Source organism: Neodiprion virginianus, chromosome 2, assembly GCF_021901495.1.
Source record: "Neodiprion virginianus isolate iyNeoVirg1 chromosome 2, iyNeoVirg1.1, whole genome shotgun sequence".
Lineage (NCBI taxonomy): Eukaryota > Metazoa > Arthropoda > Insecta > Hymenoptera > Diprionidae > Neodiprion > Neodiprion virginianus.
Genome location: NC_060878.1, coordinates 988678 through 1009239, shown reverse-complemented (window position 1 = coordinate 1009239; position 20562 = coordinate 988678). Strand labels below are relative to the sequence as shown.

General features: G+C 42.6%; 1 protein-coding gene and 1 long non-coding RNA gene across 7 annotated transcripts; both read left to right on the top strand.

Moving 5' to 3' along the window:
• The first annotated feature begins 33 nt into the window (after nucleotides 1-33).
• LOC124298560 (uncharacterized) lies at nucleotides 34-2389 on the top strand. Of its 2 annotated transcripts, none has more exons than XR_006906840.1 (3): nucleotides 34-796; nucleotides 873-1629; nucleotides 1960-2389. It is a non-coding gene; the product is annotated as an uncharacterized LOC124298560 (long non-coding RNA). The 2 variants fall into 2 exon arrangements; XR_006906841.1 differs by having other exon boundaries at nucleotides 873-1633.
• A 222-nt stretch (nucleotides 2390-2611) lies between these two features.
• LOC124298537 (SPARC-related modular calcium-binding protein 2) lies at nucleotides 2612-20445 on the top strand. 5 transcript variants are annotated; one of them, XM_046750684.1, is made up of 10 exons: nucleotides 2612-3237; nucleotides 13057-13219; nucleotides 13428-13793; nucleotides 13876-14100; nucleotides 16240-16323; nucleotides 17814-17888; nucleotides 17978-18211; nucleotides 18418-18590; nucleotides 18651-18816; nucleotides 19100-20445. In XM_046750684.1, the coding sequence occupies exons 1-10, from the start codon at nucleotides 3145-3147 to the stop codon at nucleotides 19177-19179; spliced, it is 1659 nt and encodes a 552-aa protein (XP_046606640.1). In that variant the 5' UTR covers nucleotides 2612-3144; the 3' UTR covers nucleotides 19180-20445. The 5 variants fall into 5 exon arrangements, with proteins under 5 accessions (XP_046606640.1, XP_046606641.1, XP_046606639.1 ...); XM_046750685.1 differs by having other exon boundaries at nucleotides 2613-3237; nucleotides 16267-16323; nucleotides 19097-20445; XM_046750683.1 differs by having other exon boundaries at nucleotides 2613-3237; nucleotides 19097-20445.
• Nucleotides 20446-20562: the final 117 nt, after the last annotated feature.

Sequence of the window (20562 nt, the reverse complement as noted above, 5' to 3'; positions counted from 1 at the left end):
AAGCTTATCTTCGCATTCAGGGACTTCTGCCAGTTCGCTATTCGGCGATAAAATTATTAATTTGACGACGAATAATTTCACACAACGGGTATACATAGGGATACAATATAATATACATTTACATGTATATGCCGGCGTCAAGCGTCAAAGTTGGGAATAAACAAGCACGTGGCAACGAAGAATATATGGACAAAATAAATCTAATAATATCTCCGACTACTTCCGCGTTCGCAACGAAGTATACAATATCCGAGTGGGCATTAGAAGCGTTCGAATTAAAGTCCACATCACACCTTTAGGGTGAAACGCACACGATACGACCTGCCATCCCTCTCTCCGTTTTCGTTTTCACTCGAGGTAGGTATAACATAGCCGACGAATGCGTTTCGAGCGGATAAGAGCTGCACGGCGGTAGAGAGAGTCAAGCGCATCAACGCGGGCTGGACGGACGGCGTCCCATTGTCTGGTTCTCTCTTCGATTCTTGCGCGACGGTAGACCTGTTCGGTATAAGCCTGGTCTCCCCTGATTTCACCCTAGTTCTCCCGACTCGCCTGAACGAGGGCGATCCCCGAGATCGAGTGTTCAGGTTGCGCCGACTGCCGAAACCGACGAAAGGTCCAGCGTTTCAAACTCCGACAAGAACGGTCTCTCGATTTGCGAGCATTATACTTTTCATGGGCAGTAACGGGTAAATCCGAACGTTGGCGGTGATTCGAGGTCTGCGAAACATGCCTTCCTTTTCGGATTAAAGCCAGAGAATCCATGCGTTTAATTTCAAGATTACGTTGGCGGATGGTACGTATTTAAAGTTTGCCGTGATACAACGTTCGTTCTGCAACAGTTTGGGAGAGCAGAGCGATTTATTTTTCAGCCGCGGACATCGGGCCCGTTTGAATTGTGAGAAAGCTACTTGAACACCGGGTGACTTCCACCGGCGAGTGCAGCAGCGGGAGATCGAGAGTGCGGGGGCCTTAGGGCCCGGCGAGACCCCCGCATACCTGAGCGAACAGGTGTGCCAGAGGCCGGTGGAGCGGCTATAGAAGACTCGAGCCTGTTAACTTTAAGTTTGTTCAGTTTGTCGACGCCCAGATCAGGGACGCAGCTGAGACGGGATCACCTTCCAGCACCGTTGCACCTGGTCCTCGGGCATACAATATCACCCTGCACCAATCGCTCCGTCACGCCCGACCATAATACACCGAAACCATGCAGCGCTGAACGCTGAAATACTTTTGCGACAAAATTATATAAGTATACGAAAATTAGATGCACGATCTAGAATCGACATTAATATAATTATAAATATAATTGTAACATATAAATATAATTACACATATTACATATATAATGTACATGTATATCTTGTTTTCAGAAAGGACGAAGCAGGAAGAAGGTCTCTTGGACTTGAGAGGCTAACTCTTAACCACACATAAGAGGTCCGAAAGACCGGCGAAAGCTCGCTCTCCGTTTGATTCTCCTGATCGATTTCGTGCGAATAGCTACATTCCAGAGACCTTGGAACCGTGGCACACTGGAACCAGTTTCAAAGCAGTTCGTAAATCGTCCAGGATTAGGGACGGACGCATTTTTTCTTGCCGATTCCCCGGTGCCACGTTCGTTTTAATTAAGTAGGTATGATACAAAATCCTGCCTCAAGCGAAATAAATTACATTCGTGTCTCTGTGTTTTTCGCGGGCCGCGCACGTATGTCGTAAACGTGATATGAGTATGTAAATAGAATTTTACAGAGCAAGTGGAGGGGAAGATCCGAGAGCGCGCAGTGTCAAGTGTCAGAAAACTATAGTTTTTTTTTATACATACACTTTGACAGAATTTTAGACCCTCGATATCTTCTTTTCGTTTCTTTGCATTATATACGTCGAGTACAACAACATTTATCAGGACAGATGGCAAGTTGCAATACTTCTCTCTGGCTTATCGTCTTCTTTTTATTACAGCCTTCTACTCGGAACGTGAGATATGAACGGTCGGTGGGTATATACAACACATAGAAATATAGTGCAAGTGTAGCGGTAACACAAAGAAGAAATCAAGAATGACGTAAAAAAGAAAAAAAAAAAAAAAAATGGCAACAAATTTCTTATTTCATTCGCTAAAACATTACGAGCCCTCATAATTTTCATTTGCCTGCAGCGAGCGTGCGAATAAACAAAAGCAGAGCAATGAAACAAGGAATCCTGCCAGACTTTGTCCGCACAATCTGGTCGATCGTCCGAGCTGAAATCGTAAATATTTATCGATGAGTGACCGCGGTTTCGGAGGCTTCCTCTCGGTCCTATTCGTCTCTTCGATCTGTATAGGCGATAGGCAGAAGTATGCGGGATCGCGGGGGAGGATCGCGTCGGCGAGAAGCGGGGCGCAAGGGGTGAAAGAAGACCGCATGCAGGAGAAGAGCAAGAGCAAGCCTAACCGGGCCTGTCTCCGGCCGTCTCGACGTACCGCGCTACCAGCAAGTGGCTACCAAGTGGCTGGCAAGTGGCTTGCAAGACTCGCCACCACCACCACCATCACCATCACCATCACCACCACCACCACCACCACCATCATCATCATCAGAAGCAGCGGCAGCGGCACAAGCAGCAGTAGAATCGAAGCCAGTTGCTTCCTAGCGGTTGCGTCGAATGGACACGCCGCGCGATCGCCAAACCGTTGCCGATCCATCAGGTCTCGTGCCGCCCCAGTCGATTAGCGTAAATTTGCCAAGCTCTCGAGGTGACAGGCACCTTGTTCCACAGGGGTGCACAAGCCAGAGGTCAAAGCCACGGCGTTAGCCGAAGATGCGCGATGCCATCTGCGTCGATTCGCGGTGCATCGGTATCACTTGTGCAGTAGAGAGTTGAATCACAACACTTGATCGGAATTATCTATATCCACTGTTTGCGAATAGATGAGCTTTGAGGTTGAGAACGAATGAAATTGGAACGATAATAGGAGCGAGGTAAAATCAGTGTTCCCGTAAGTGAAAGCCCCAGGGAGAAGAGGAAGAGGAGGAGAATCGCCTTTATTGTCAACCGGCAGAAGAATCGTCAACTATCAAGAGATCCGGGATAATACCGGAGGCGGCGGAGCCCGAGGGGAGTGAGGAGGGCGGAAGGAGGCGGTTAACACCCCACCGGGTCACGATGATCCCTCGAAGACGACCTTCCGCGTGCGTCCTGCCCTTCTTCAATCTACTTCTTCTCGTCTACGCATCCGTAGCTATTCCCACCGCTAAGGTACGGGAGAACACCAGGTGCTGCTGGTATTGCTGCTGCATTCGTTGTTCGTTCTCGTTCCAACTTGAAATTGTTCACACAATTTTGCATAGCAGCTGTATTAATATCTTTGTTATCGTACTATTTTTTTATACAACTGTAATCTCTTTGCGGACTAACCGGTTGACTTCGGCGCAATTTTATCTCACACTTATTCGCGAATCTGCCCTCACGCATGCATACGCATCAAGGAATCTTCTACACGCGCGAATCAACTGTAAAGTCTGTTAAAATCGTTCGCGAAGTTTCATACTTCTCAAACGTATCTTCGATGCTTCTTCTGTACAAGCTTTCGTTTACGGCATCTCGAATACCTAATCGTAAATCAATTCGTCAAATCGATACACATATCAATATCGATGATTAAAATTCCAATCGTTTTTCATAACTGTAGGTGCAACGGTGGAAAATGTATGAATATAATAAGTACAATAATTAGGCGCAAATAAATTTAGATTTCAAAGGCTTCCGACGGTAGAGAAACAAACAAAAAAAAAAAAGAAAAAAAAAATCGACCAACTTCGCGAGCACATCGTAAGCAATTGAAATGCCTCAATTCGCCAAGTCATTTTTGTCCCCGCATCCGAGTCTCAAAGTTACGAGTAGAGCGAGCAAACGGAACGATAGCTCGTCCGCAGCGAGCTTGATATGGTTCAATAAAAAGGTATTAAATTCCGTATAATTGATGCCCCCCGTCCCATGAGTTATGGGCCAATGGTCTACCGCGATCTGTGCTCGAAGTAATTGCTCGATACATGCATGTACGTAGAGCTACTAAGCGGGTAATTACGAATCAATTACGGCGTTGCTTCAATCATGATGGGCAGTGATTGATTATCACCGGGAAAGTCGTTCCACTCTATCCAGTTGCAGGAAGTGCTTTTATACAAGCGGAAATACCGATGATTCCGAAAACCTGACTCATCCCGTTTGATACGCCGATTTTCTATGAAACTGTCTCGCCTCTCGCTTAACTCGCTTATAACTTTATTCGAGCGAACTCGAACAGAACTGGACATTGCTCACCGAAGAATTTATTTCTTACAACTTGCAATAATTACCGAAGGGCAGTACCTTATTCGTAAAACTATTCGTGTAGAGCTGGTTTTAATTATTTATTCATTGGTCATACTTCGCAAGGTGAAGTAAACTGAGTGTATACGTAAATACATATATATATATATATATAAATGTATATGTGTGTATGCTTATACACATACCGGCATTCGATATTCTCCGCAGTCAATAACAATGTTGTTCAGTTTCGCGTTTACATTGATCGCGGCAGTTTTCTTATTTACCCAAAGTTGACGAGAAGGAATATATTATTTTTTAACACCGCGGAGAAGGTCATCTCGCTGGAATCTTGAGTAAATTTATTCTGTCCTATCTGTAAATCTGGCAGCAAATAGACAAACGACAGTAGCTAGAAAGATACTCAAGGCAATCAAACTTCGTAGATAAAGAGAGAACGTACAAGGTATAACTCGTTCGTTGGCTCTAGCGCGCGATCCTCGTTTCGCATTCGAAAAAAACTTGTCCAACTTTGTTAATATTTTCTGCACCGTCAGCTCGTAACCCCTCAACCTGGTCGAGGCAATCATATTAATTACAGAAATTGCACAATTGTATAAAAACGAGAAAACCAGCATGCGGAATGAATCATATCGTGCAACGCGTAGCGTTTCAAGGGTGGCGGCATCGGTACGGCCGGTTTCGAACACGTGGATAAAAGGCTGGAGGAGGGACGTGAGCCTCGTCAGCGGCTACTTTCATTTCTGATTTTTCCCCTCAAGTGAGAACTCTCAAATTAGTCAGTTAAAACGCTTGAATACACGTTTCTCTGCCTGCCTTTCAGCCGATGCACATATATTCTACATATCCCACCTACCTGCATGCCTGCAGCCTGCCTGTTTGCCTACCTACCTGCCTGTCTGCCCGCCCGCCTATCTGCCTCCTTTGCCCACCTCCGTGAAACACCCACAAATTTATAATCGATACACCAAGGTATATATATATATATATATATATATGGTTGTAAAGAATAAGGGGCTGCCTTTGCACTCCACCCCCTTTACACTGCAAGGTTGCGGTGTGTCAATTAGAAGTACGTGTATAATGAAACTTTGATCCACGGGGAGTCCCGCCAGCTATTCAACTAACAAAAAAAAAAAAAAAAAAATGTGAAACTCACCGCTCGCAAAAAATATATCCCACAAAAAAGATTTTTTCAGCAGATGAAAATCGGAATTCCGAACCGCGCGGTGTTGCAGAACTAGCTATTGAAAGACCGCAAGGCGTTGGAAATAATCTTTGCACTTGCGGATACTGACAATGAAACGGATCGAGGGTCCGGTGTAAAAACGCACACAAATGAGTAAGGTAAAAAGTTGTTTGGAAGGTGGTGAGGTGAGCGTGTGTCGAAGCAAAGCCGGAGTTGCACCTGCGGAACGTCACGTTTAAAACGTATAATCACGTCCTTGCGAGCTCTGATCGATTTGTTCTGATTGTTTTCCCTGCGGCGCGAGATCAAGTTTTTTCAAGTGCCTTGAAATAAGTGCGATACGGACAGAGTGCACTGTGACCGAATGTCCGGGGAGTAAGATCTTTTTAAATTTAGGCACGTGCCGGCCCGTCAAGCTTAGCTCGGCTACGCGTACGTGAAAGTTGACCCAAGACGGATCGTATCGTACCTTGTGTACCGTTAGAAAGATCAAACACCTCTGTAATCGGAAATATGTGTATAAATTTATGGGTGGAGGTCGCGCCCTGCGGACAGGTGAGCTAAACATGTACGAAACAGCTGTTGTACGCACGTCGTTGAGGGAATACTTATAATACCTAATTGAGCTTGGCAAACGGAAAATTGGATCGATTGCAACTGGGAGCTGGGTATGTAATTTCGTACACATGTACAGAGACAGTTTCAGAACGGTAAATGAATTCCAAATCAAATTTTTATTCGTACGGTAAAATTGCTGTTCTCGTTTACCTATTTTTATCGGTAAAAGAACAACATATTCTCAACTAATCTACCACTTTTCATCCAATTTCAGATCATATACGTCACGCGAACTTTTTTCACATTCTCTCATTATCATTCTTTCGGTTCTGCAAAGCCTGTTGTAGGGTCGACGCGACTCCTCTTCTAAAGTCGACCGTGATATATTTGAACTGTGAGAAAAATTATACGCATAGGTATACAAACACATTGTAATCGGTGTAATAATTATACGAAACATATGTATGTATAACTATGTCTACAATATGGGAGTATGTGTGCATAATGTGGTTACAGCTACGCATGTATACGCAGATCTCATTAATACATATGCATATATAGGTATATCCTCTATGCTGCTATAATCAGCGCGTCATTAGCACACCTTTACGTTTAGAAACGACGGGGCTTGTATACCCATCGTAATATATTACCAGGGTACGAATCGAACGATGGGCCAAATAGACGCACAGCCGCGTTACGTAATTTTCTTTTCAACCTCTTTATTTGTCAGTTATACCTGTAAGAAACACTGCGTTGAGTTTGCGAGGCTGCCCGAGGCTCCGTTTAACCCAATAATTGCCGCGTATTGCAGCCTCGATCGATTTGAAATATTCCTCGCAGTTTGAATAATAGGCAATTGAAGTAACGGACCCCGCTCGTCTACAGTAATTATGTTACACCACGTAACTGTATCGACAATCGATTGTACGGTAATTCGTAAACTCGCTTGTGAATATTGAATCAAGGTAATCGGTAAAAGAGACTCGCGCAAAGTGCCTCGCAACGGTATTAAGAGTTGCAGTTTACGGCCGAGTAATTATATCGGGCTCATTACTCGCGCAATTATCCATTTCTCCACCCTAGTCTTCCATCGACTTTCCTCCCTGTTACAACCGATCGTTACTCGCATGCACCCATCCGCAGGATATCAGACGCGACACGCTCCGAGTAGACGTTCGAAATTGTCCGTCCCGTGTAAAGCGCGGCGTAGGAAAGAAAGACTCGTTTAACCGAGGCCCGAGGGTGAAGAGACTGAAAAATTTGCCCCGAGGAGGTCGGAACCCGTCGCCCGGAGGAAGGACGCGAGGAACGCGCGATATCGTCGCCGCCTCCGAGATCCAAGAATGCGCCCGTCTAGAGGAACCTGTTTCGGGAGTCGGGACAGCGTACAAAATACACAGACGCGTATCCGATTTACCGCGTTACGCGTGTATGCGTGGTTAAATCACTCGTTAACGGGGCGTGTACGGGATATAATCCACATAATTTCGACGTTACGTATTATGTACGCAGGTATTACAATACGCACTTGAGCGTACAATACCGACGTTACATACGCAGGTACTCGTGCGTCTCTTGCGATATAGTACCTGTAAGTAGGTGTCTATCCACTCTGCTGAATAATGCATCTCACGTGTGCCTAATACCGTGACATACGGGGTACGACAGTGGGTGCTTTATACCGTCTACCGTCGTGCGTACTTTGCGAGCTCGATTCATTTCTCGACAATCGAAGTAGGATACGGGGTTCGTACGAATGAAGAAACTTGACTACAACAAGCTTTCAGCTCACGAGGAAAACTGAGATCATAAAATCCACCTCGCGCCTGGCGAAACGGTTTCTCATCTTGACTTCTTCGTTTATTGATGAAAGATTTTAACCCACGACTGCGTCTTGCCGTACGACAGAGCGCGGTTGTGGTACGTATAAATGAATTACCGACGTTATACGTCACACGGGCCCCTGATGTTTCTATCGGTTATTCGACGTCATACGTATGCGAATACGCGAAATTACCGTACATCTGTGTGGTCATATGCACACATGCGCGATGATCTCGGGATGGAAGATGAGAGTGTCTAACTACTTGTACAACACCGTATGTATAACATATATCGTATACCAATACATTCGAAACCTCACACAAAGAGGCCACTGTGACTCGGGAGTTGGGCTTGTAATATTATTATTGTTGTTCTCATTATTATTATTATTAATATTCCTATAATTACAATCGTCATTATTATTATTAATATATCTCGTCGTCTGGCAACCGTCGCGTCGTGTTCTCGCGGTAGGCGCCACCAAATCGCTTCGCGTTAATACACTATCAAAAACGATCTCTCGTATGCCTATACGATTTTTGTATCGTGTATGCATCTATGTATGTCCTAAGCATCCGCTTTTCATTTTAACAAATACATATTAACTTGTAAGAGAGACGAGTAATCTGTGGAAGAGGAATAAAAACTGATCGAACTTGAATTCGGAATCATAATTGAAACGGGGATTCTGTAACCTCAGACAAGCGCGGAATGGAAATACAATATACAATCAGCTGCATTTGGCCAACGGCTGAGAAGCATACTTATATGGTAGAGTGGCACATTTTTTACCTTTTTTTTTTTTAAGGAGCCACTCGAGAGATTTGTGACAAATACTGAGAAAAAATTGTCGTAGAACCGTGAGGAGGTGGGAAAATATTAAGAGGTCGACTTACCAATCATTGTAATATTTTTTATTTATTTTTGTGTATACACTTTACGGACTTATACATATGTATTAGTTTATTTTTTTCGTATCGTGGTCCAATTAATCGTTCATCAATCGACAGCATACTGCGCCTAACAATTCCGCAGTTGGCTGTCCTCGTCTTTTATCCGAAAGATCAATCGTCTCGGAGAAATTTGTATAACAGCTTCTCTTACCGAAATAGGAGTCCGTAAGGTGTACAGATAAAAATAAATTCAAAATATGACGATAATTGTCAGCGACCCTTGAATATTTTCCCGCCTCCTCCAGGTTTCGCGACAATTTTTTGTTTCAGTATTTGTCACAAAACTTTCGAGTGGCACCTTAAAGAGAAAAAAATTGAAAAATGAACCACCTTATTATATAGGTATATGTGTGTTCTGGAGATCTCGTTAATCGTTACAATTATATGGCGCTACCGCATTGCGATCGACGGTGGCGCCAAGCGATCGCGATCAGTTCGCCGGGCGCGTATTTACCGGTACGTAAATATAAATAATTTGCATTCGCATCGCGGACACCCGTAGTTGTTACGCATTCCGTCCTTACGCGGAGCTTGTCAGACGTGAAGTCTCGAAGACACCCGCGTGTCGGAGATGCGGTATGCGACTAGACGACCAACCGATCAGATAGACCAATGCATTGCACTGTGAAGCACGCGCGTTATGCTCGATTGTTGCTCTGTCTAATCTAACCACATCGCTGTGCCAAGGAGCAGCTATGCGAGGAAGGACACGGAGTGTTAACAAAGAATCTCTTTATCCTCCGTTATAATCGGTAGCTAATTGTACCACCCATTATTTTTAACCTCACAATAATTTTAATGCTTTTTTCACGAGCCCTGTCTGTCCACTACTTCATTAGACTTGCGATTAGTCCAAAGTTTACGTAATATAACGACCTGATAATTCGGACTCGAGCGTAGCCACCTCGACGCAAGTGCGTGTATCAATATGGCCGCCGTTGACACGCTTGGGATTCTGTTTCGACGGTACCATCCTTTCCGGAACTCGGTAGTTATTGTGCGCTGTTTCACGCTCGACAACAGAACGGCAAGAAGAATATTGCTCTACCAGTTTTAGTTGGGAATATCTATTAATTTTAATATTTCAAATGGAAAGTGTCAGGCGTGCATGCGTGGTCGTCTGTATGTACATTTATTACGTGTAATAAAAACGATGACGACCTCTCACAATCAGATCGATTGCAGGGAATTCATCGTCGCAGTATAATGATCCTCATATTTCTGTCATGAGAAATTGCTTAGAATTCACGGTCTTCTCTCGAGGTGTTTCTACGCAAGCGTAGATTACACGATACGCGTCCACCGTTCTCATCCTCGTATAATATATCCTCCCTCTTATCTCTCAATCAGGTGTCCGGGCTCCTGATATTTTTACTCGGCTTGGACCTCGCGAGCTGCAGCAACAGTGTGAAATCGATGCGTTGAATCTCACATTCGTCGGCCGAGAGATCTGTAATCCGCCGAGTCTGAGCTATAATTACATATCGGGGATTATGCAAGGACGTTGACGCGATTGCTCGAGAGTAAAACGCACATCTTGATCCTCTTGATACGGGTAGAAGACAAATGTGAAATTTGAAATGAAAGCAGGATTCGATTCCCACCGTCTGCTAGATCTTTGGCCATTTCGGCAGCATAACGGACGATCCGAAATGCGGAATACCGATGAACTCGAGCTCTTCGTTATCCTCGAAAATGTAACGAGACTGAAGAGCTCGCAGCTCTGGTAAAAGAAGCTAAGCCGGGTTATATCCCGCACTGAGAAAGACCAGAATCGAGATTTCCCCTCGAAAATACACAGTATGATCCAGTCGTAAATATACATAAATACTTGAACCGCATGTTCGAGATCTGTTCTTTTCTTTGAATCGGTGTTCGTGTATACACAATGCAGGAACCCCGCGGCGGAGTCTCGTCCGGCATACGAGTTTAATCCTCGCTCGATAAAAACCGATAAAATGTTTATTTTCTCTGAAGCTTCTCTTGAGAGGAGTTCTCAAAATCATTACGCCGCTCGATCGAGCCCAGCTTCCAGGAAAAACAGCCTTTAAGTCTCCATCAATTTGGTTTACGCGATGTTTAGACAATTTCGCCAAGTTTATTAATCCTAAATCTCGCCGCTCGTCGAATTCTCATTTTTTTTTAACCGTATATTTGACTAATCGATTAAACATGCTAGCATTCGCGAAGCACCGCACCTCTTTCCAATATCTACACTTAATTACGTCTCGGAGACGCTCAACGACGACCGGCACTTTGTATCGAAATTAATCACCCCGATATAATACACAATAAACAATTACACATGATCTACGTGTGAGAATCTCGCGGTTCGCGCTTCGTTATTTTATCAGACATTCATTCGCATTATTTATCGCAGTGGTTATTAATCTCTTTTCCTATATAACAATGGAGCAGTCCGGTGGTAACAGTAGGATGAAGTCGCATAGTGCAAATTATACGGTATAATAGATGTCTGTTTTCACAGCGAACTCAAATGCTGATTCAATTTGGAATTGTGAAAGTTTTTGTAATGATTTCTACACCGTACTAGCTACTTACATCTACATTAACAGTTGTTAGTGTTTGTCGCATCAACGTGAGGCTACACTATAAAAAATCCCTGTATCTATCAAACATACGCCAAAAGATATGGTTTATTTTCGCATAAGCCGTGAATCAAATCGGTTTTCGCGATATTTATCACGCCCATCTAATAACCACCTGACCACTGGAAGCTGGGGAGAATATTTCGCATACTTCGACGTGGCGCCGAGGGCATATAGAGCAATGACTAGATGCGGCCGGGGGGGGGGGGGGGGGGGGGGGCTGGTGTGCAATAATGTGCGTCCGCATCTGCATTGCAATTTAGAGAGAAATTCTACTCAACAAAAAAAACAACGGTATCTGACTGTTTTTCTCACGTGATTTACTGCAGCGTAAGAACTGTAAGTACTGTCCAGCTAATATTCGTTACCGTACGATTTCGTACATAACGAACAGCGAGACGCGTGATCCGTTGGCGCCACTAGTTCCACAGGTTAATCTCTGCCTAATTTCTAATTTACTCCCAGCTGAGCCTGGCTCAATTTCGTAACTTTTTTTCTCTTCTTTTTTCTTTTTGCACCGAAAACGAGTATATCAACCGGCCGGGTATGCCGCAGGTTCACGATCGGTATGCCGCTATGCTTGGCATGCAAAGAGAGACCTTCCCGACCCCCTTCTCTTCTCCTCTTGTATATTATATACACTCGAAAGTTTTTTTTCGCCGCGCGAGCAGCGCGATTCGGCACTGAAACGCATGCCTGTGTGGCTACCGTTACATCTCGATACTGTTGACATCATGGGTATGTGAAGTTCTCGTTTAAGGTTCCATGTTAATGCTTTATCGGAATTTCTGGTTCTCCGTAGGTGTTACGTCACACAGACATGTTGGTAATTAATAAGAAAAATCGAAGAAAAAACACACGTTTACATTTCATTTTCATCTCCTTCTTTTATTACAGTATATTATACCCCAATTCGAGCGCGCGGTAACTGCCAACGCAGATTATCCAATGCTATGACCGAAGCACAAATGATATAAAAGCAACACCTGATCTTTCATTCTTGCGGTCAGCAGCATTTACTTCGTTGCGGGGATACAGGGACCAGTATATAATACGTACTGGTATAGGTACTTACTTGGTTATTAGTGTGTAGTGTGGTTTGTTCGTTAACTCGCGTTGAAGATAACCGTCTCGCAGTTATCGAGATTTTTAAATACAATTTTTAACTCGTTAAAAAGACATAGATCTGGAAAAATTGATCCCCTATAGGTACAATCCAATGGGATTTATAGAAAATTTTGATAACGCTTGAAATGTATTTTTGGGCCAAAAACAAAAAAATGACGCGGTCGAAGTTGGTCTAACTTTATTCTTCCCTTAAAGGTTCCATTTTGCCAAACTCTCCCTCACGTCTATGCGATACCTATATCAGCGTCGTTCAAACATGTAATAATTTGACAAGACAGTTGCTGCGTGATTTCAGGTTTTTATTTTTTGAAACTAATCTTTTCCTCCTGTAAGTTTTAACCGTGATTCCAACTATCGATTTTTAGTTCTGCATTCGCCCGTACTTATCAGCAGCCAATTAAAAGACCATTTTTTATCCGGAGGTGTGTGAAATCTATAAATCTTGAAAAAAAAATACATATTACGTAATCCTGAATTGCAGGAGGATTGCAAGCGAAAAGTGACTGAATGCACGATGAGCGAACGAGCTGGTGTCGCGGTATGCGGTAGTGACGGTGTGACTTATCCAGATCAGTGTAAATTCATCTCGAAACAGTGCGAGGGCGCATCTCTGCTCATCAAACACTCAGGACCCTGCAGTCCAGGTTGGTATTTGGTAGATCCAATTTCGCAGCTTGAATACCAAGTTTCTGTGGCTTTTCCGAAGGCGAAACGACGACGAAACTATTCTTGCCATCGCTCTCTTCGACTTGGTATAGCAATGGATAGACGGCAAGCTCTTGCGTCGATCTTACAGCCGAAACTTAATCGCAAGCGTGATTTAAATGGCGGCCATCTTGATTCTTTCATCAGAGACGCAGCCCTGCTTCGCAGCGCGGATTTCAACGCGGCCCGGGGCTCGGCCGCAGTGTCGTCCCGACGGAACTTATTCCCCGGTCCAGTGTCACGGAGAAACCGGCTATTGCTGGTGCGTCACCGCCCAAGGTCGGCCGATTCCAGACACCTCCGTGAAGTACGATCGTCCCCGCTGTCCGAGGGCCGGATCGGCGTCGACCCGTTCGGCGCAGAGTCGACGCTCTCCGGCCGCCTCGAAGACGCACAGGCAGTTCAACAACAGGCATCGGAACACCTGCGACAGATCGGAGAAAGTCAAGTTCAACAATAACCTAATCGACAATTTCAAAATCGAGTATAGGAGGACGAACATTTCGGCGGAGGGTGAGTTCAACCGGCGGTAATATTAAGATGCGCGTAAAAAGGTGGTAAAAGATCGTAATTAATGGACTTGTCGGACTTGCAGGTGATAAAAACGTGGAGCGAGTATTGTCCTGGAAGTTTATGACGCTCGATAAGAACGCCGACGGTTTTTTGGACCGGGACGAGTATCGGGAATTGCGACGGCTCGCGAGGAAAGCGGTTCGACCGAAAAAATGTGCCAGGACCTTTGCAAGGACTTGCGATTTGAACGGGGACGTGAAGCTCTCTCGGCAGGAATGGAGCGCCTGCTTGGCTCTCGACTTTACAAGTAAGTTTGACGCATGCTCTCCTGTGTTCATCTGTTCCAAATTCTCTGTAGAGCATATCCTTATATTCATCGATTGTCGTATAGTAGTGGTAATGGTGCCAATGCAATCTTCCTCTTGCACTTTGCACCCTTAAATACAACGAATAATTTTTCACCTTCAACTCATTAATATGTACATATATATGCTTGAATAACGTGCCCTCTTAATCCCTCCATCGCCTGCGGTTTCCTTTTTTCCGTTTCGCTTCTTGCCCAATAAATTTTTCCGAAAATGATTACCACGTCAAAGTTGGGATTGATCACACTTCGAAATCTTCCGTTGACGTAGATTTTCAACAATACGCCGGGTCGTTGCGTTCGCGAACATAAATTATTCCTATATTTATCACGCGAATTATAGTATGATGAGCCTGCATTGCAACGACTGAGCGCTTGTACAGGATGTCGTCTTAGTGCGGTTTAACTTGGCGTTAGTAAATCTTGCCGGAAGTTTGCCCACACGGCGCGGTTCGGACGGACTACGACGAAGTATTTGAACCAATTGACCTCGCCTGTGTCACGTCCGTGTGACAGTGACAGTCGTGCTGGCTGCACATTCAGCTCTTCGAGCTGGGATGGCAAGAGCGCAACATTGAAACCGCAGTAACCTCATCGCGATCCTTCTCTCTAAACTATTCTTTGTCACTGCACCTACGCTGGTAATAAAACACTATTTGTGGACGCTAATGTCATGTCCTTATGAAATCACCGTTAAATTACCACGTACGTACCATTTTGTTCACTACATACTCTTCACTCTCACGTGCTACCGACGGGGAAAAAATCATTCGTTGAAAATTTCACTATTTTCTACGATCGTCTTCTCATATGATTGGTTCTATCGTTAATTTCTCTCTTATACCTACTCCGGATGCGGTATGTTCAATTATAATCGTCATATTTGACGTGTCTTCGAGTCCTTTTTTTAATATATATAAAACGACGACCAAACGTCGGGCTGAACGATGCCCGCTATAATATAGGCCTCTCGTTTAAGCCTCTTGTCACTCTCGAGGTATTCTTGAATCATCTAACCTACCAGACGAATCACTTACGCGCGTTATCTCCTTCGAAGAGTGCATCGTTTTTGGTTCATCAACTGCAGACTGTGAAAGGGAAACTACTTAATTTATTGAAAACTTTGAACCAGCTGTGAAGATGAAATTAATTTCTGAAATATCGATTCGATCGATTGAATTGAACGATTCGAAGAAAGCCTCAGGATTGAGAATTTAGCGTGGGCATTACCTCTTCTCTCCTTCGATTTCCACGTCCTGCTGCAGCTCGGGCTTTACTTTGGGTCTTACATCTATTAACTTTTCATACGATAGGTACGTTTAATTTTACACCGTCGCGTCGGTATTTAGCGAGCGTTGAATTGATAGTTTCATGCCTGGACGTATGTACACATAATGCCAGCCGTAGTATAGTATAATCTTACTCAATGCAGTCGCACTATTTATACCTGTCTATGTACTTGCATTATATATATATACATATATATATGTATGTATATATGTATATATCGCTCACGCACCTATAGTGTGTACAGGTCTAACTTTGACGTTTGTACTTACAATTATAGTACTTTAGTGCTGTCTGCAGTATATAATACGTCTGATGTGTAGATACGGTAGTTTTTGTCGTACGAGGGATACTTTTTTCAGAAAATTAATGTACGATTAAAATACCTCGGAGCTAAATCACCATGTGTAGAAAATTAGCTAAAATCCAATATGCTTTTATCGGCGATCTCGACGTACGCTGTTACATGCATATTTAAACTTCGTGACCCATTAATGCCCCTATCGATAGCTTGAATGCCCTCTAAACCCGATAGAAGTTGAAATAATTCGACTACGCCTGCGTCGAGCATGCATTATAGTAGCCTATAGATATAGATGTATAGATGATTGTTGTTGTCGTTGCTGCTGCTGCTGCTGCTGCTGTTGTCTATAATGTATTTAATTTTGAGCACTATAATACGCTGTAATAACTGTATCCCTATTTAAAATGCTGCTGATTATTGCAATATGTGAATGACATACACAATTATATAGGTAAGCCAGTCGGCTGAGTGACATCATTATTATCATTTAGTACGTTTGTTCTTGTCGCTGAACCCAGGCGCAGATGAGCGCGCTGAGGTCCCTGAGGCCCAGAGGACTCGCGCTACTGATCAAGGTAAATTCACAATTCCCTGTAACAATATTGACGTTGTTATTACCCCTTTAATGCCAATCTCCAAACCCAAGTAGTAAACCTGAAAACTGACGCAGCACAATGTATACCTACCTTATATGTACTGTGTGAACCAGGATTCTATAATATACTAAACGCGTAATCACATACCGACGAATTTTCAACAAGAAATAATATACCATGAGTTTTTCCAACGGCGAAACGTTATGTGCGCCTGAGACAGGCAACCGGAGTCACACCTCATCTCTGGGTTGAACCCCGTATCTCGCCGCACCATTATCACGATGAATAACTGATATTTAATCACAGTCCTACTCCTAATTGTCTCATTATTACCTTAGTTCGTTGTCCGAATTCAATTTTTCATCATTTTCCACATTTCCTAATATTTAGGTTATGTTGACAAATAATGTTTGACGTTTAGGATGACCATGGCGGGATACGGTGCTCAACCTAAACGTCAGCTGTAACTCCGGCTGCCTGCCTCAGGCGCACGGATCTTTTCGTTGTTGGAAAGATTCAAGGTATATTTAATAATACAAATATCTATCGAATCCTTTGCTGTAGCTTCATGTACAAAATGACGCAAAGAATGTAAGTTGAAAAATAATTTTGAAAATCATCGTTTGCTACTGCGCATCCCTCTGCCGTGTTACACCCTGAAACTTCGTTGGTTAAGGGGTGGATACTACATGCAGTTATGAGTCAGAGTTCAGTTACAAGTTGTCACGTACACCTCATTATATGTTTCCCATTAAACATCCAAGCCCTCAGATTACTGTTAGGGTTAATACAGTTTCCACGAGTAATTTATAATACCTACCGTTATGAGACAAAATTTCCGCCCTACCCTCGTCCCAAGCTTTATAATAATCAACGCGTCACCACCCATAGGTATTGGACACATTTCGCCTGTTGTACAATAGTATGGAAATTTTTCATCCGCATATACGAACGGTATCTCGTTATTGTTCACATAGGTATACGTATACTAAAATTTATTAAGCTCTGTTTTCTTCACGAGTTACATGTATACATATAACGTAATACTCCTAATGCTTGAATACCATAATTTATTGCATGTACGCTTCATCACGGTACGTTATAATATCTGCAACACACGTATGAACGTGTTTGTTGTACCTGTGAAATTTCATTCGGTGGTGACGGCTAGACGTGTGTATTACTCTAACACTAAATTGCATCAATTCCCATACAGAACTAACACACATGTATGTATGTACAATGAGCGTTTGAGATGCAAAACTCGAATGACTATACTACCAATCGTATTCATCGTTAATTTTATTTACACAGTACAGTGTATCTCATGCATAAAGTATGTTGATATGTTCGCAAAATATTTACTACTGAGTTAGTCCAGCAGGAGTATAATACGCTGCTAAGATTTCATATTTCTGTTCGATTTTCATGTAAGGAATTACTAATCCAGAACATTCCGTGTTCATCAGCTTTAATAGGCAATCCAGGGACAAATCGACCCATATTGACTGACGAAACTGTCGATCCCACGGAGGAAACGGAAGGTAAGATAAAGTAAAAAAATAACGAATCAATGTTTTTCTACTATCATGCAGCGTATCTTTCAAGTGATTTTATAATTCTTGATTGGCAGCGAACGACTGCATCTCGGATAGAAATTCGGTGCTGGAAGATCAGAAGCAAATCGCAGAATCGAAGTTCTACGTTCCACAGTGTACGCCCGACGGACGATACAGTAAAGTGCAATGTTACTCTGGTTACTGCTGGTGCGTATATCAAGACACGGGTAAACCGATTCCTGGCACGTCGGTTAAAGATGCAAGTCCGAACTGCAATCCGGTGCCTGAACCGAACAGGCCAATGAAAGGTAGTCGATATGTCACCCTGATTTATTATTACCCAACATGTCGAACGTTTTTCATTCCATTTTCGGATCTAATCTAACAACAAGAATCAGCCTAACAAATTGGACAAAGTTTTTGCTGACTACTGTTCCCGGCGCCATATTGTCTCAATTCGAAAGTCTTAACGCCTTTCATGAAAACAATTTTATCTTGTGCGTTAAAAAACTAGGATGCCCTGAATTGAAGAAGCAAGCATTTCTTCGAGATTTGATGGACTTAATGCAGAAGAAAATGAAAGCTTCAAGCACCGAGTCGGATGAGACGACTCTGAAGTGGCAGACGTCGAACGAAGAGCGTGTCGCGACTTGGCACTTCGTTATGCTCGACAGAAACAAGAATAAGGTGAGTTGGGTGTAATAAGACGTGTGTTTGATTATGGACGAGAATTCTGTAAATTTATAGGTATTGGAGAGAAAAGAGTGGAAAAGCTTTCGTACAATGGTGGCGAACAACAAGCAATTACGAAGATGTGGCAAGAAGCTACCAAGGTACTGCGACGTGAATAACGACAGAAAAATCAGCATGACGGAGTGGTTGAACTGTCTTAATGCCCAACGAGTTATGCCAGGTACTGGGACCTAGTCCGGTTTTAATCAAAAGTAGTAATACACGAGAGGTTCTGGACGCAGATTCCTACTACCGACACATACGGACATCTTACCCAGGCTCAGAGATTGATCGCGGTCACGTCATCGCGTGGAAGTGTTGAGTTCGGGTAAGATGTCGGTAAGTATCGGTAGTAGGAATCTGTGTCCAGAACCCCCTTTGTATTATTACTATTACAGCTTCGATTAGGTAGTAAAATGGATTCTACGTATAATGAATAAACAATTGGTATTTCATTTTAGCAGATAGTCCGGCGAATACGCATACGGAAAGACCGATGAGGAAGGGTCCGAATCCGCTCGACAAGATCTTGATCGCCGATTAAGAGGGAAGAGCTTGTGATATAGAATGTTGAACATCTCGTCACGCGTCGCTTTAAAGAAATGTCCAGTTTAGATTTTGATTTTTGTTTCTTGTATTTTTTTTTTCCTTTTTCTTTCAAACCTCATGTTTTTTGATTGTGTGATTGCATATCATAATATATCATTGTATGGTATGCGGGATTAATAACCCGTACACCGATAAACATTGTACACTTCGCAGTGAAATTATTTTTATATATATATATATATGAAGATCTATACGCATATACATATATCCAGTGATGCATAATGAGTTTAGCTTATAATACGTGTATTAAACATACAGGTATATACAGATGTGTGTGTGGTTTATTCTCATAGTTATACATTATATTATATATTGTAATATTTATCGGTAACTGAAACGAGATGGAGAATTTTTTTTTCCTCATTGTCATCAATTTTTCTTCTTCAATTTTTTATCGAAACACGAAGCATGAAGAATATAATAGTAATACGGTATATGAGTATTAAAGAGTGTAAAGAGAAAAAAAAGAAAAAAAGAAAAAAAGAGATAGGGAGAGAGAGAGAGAGAGAGAGTCAGCTAAAATGTACATATTAATATGTAGGATTCATACTTACCCATATTTGCAACTACATTTATAAGTATTGTCCAACACTAGACGACCTATAATTGCAAGCTATCTTTAATATGTAACAGGGACAATGGAATATTATATGCAGATTGAAACGACCGTTACGTTATTATGTATCGAGTTCGGTTATCTGAGTAAACAATTGATCAATTAATAACAGCACGATTAGAGCGAGGCTGTTCTATTAACGACCAGACGTAGTTCCTTGCGTAGTGCCAATCACGAGAATACAGTTATAGCCAATCTGTACTAACACAAAGTCACACGGCTTGCGCGAAATAGATCGTACAGAAAGTGATATCTTAAATCTATATAATCTTGGATACAATTACGTACCGCGCGATCCTATTCGGTAAATAAGGGTACATTATTCCGTTATTCCGAGATAGGATTTAATGAAACGAATCGTTTTTGTAGTATCTTTTGATCTATATTCAAACGATGAACCAATTACCTCCCAGCGCCACACAGCTTAGCCATGTCGATTGATTAGATCTAATGTTCGTACTTTATCTTTCTCAATTGTACTACCCTTGCATTGCATTTCAAAACTATAATACTATACAAGTCATTCAACATCTCTAATAACATGTGTATTTTTAGTAATATATATTCTTATGATGTTGAAAATAGCATTTTGAGATCAGCGTCAGATTTTTTTCATTTTTTTTTCAATGTTGTATCTTTTTAATTGTAATTTTTCCTGAGTCCTACAATGCCTAATTTTATAATAGTTAACTAGATACTATT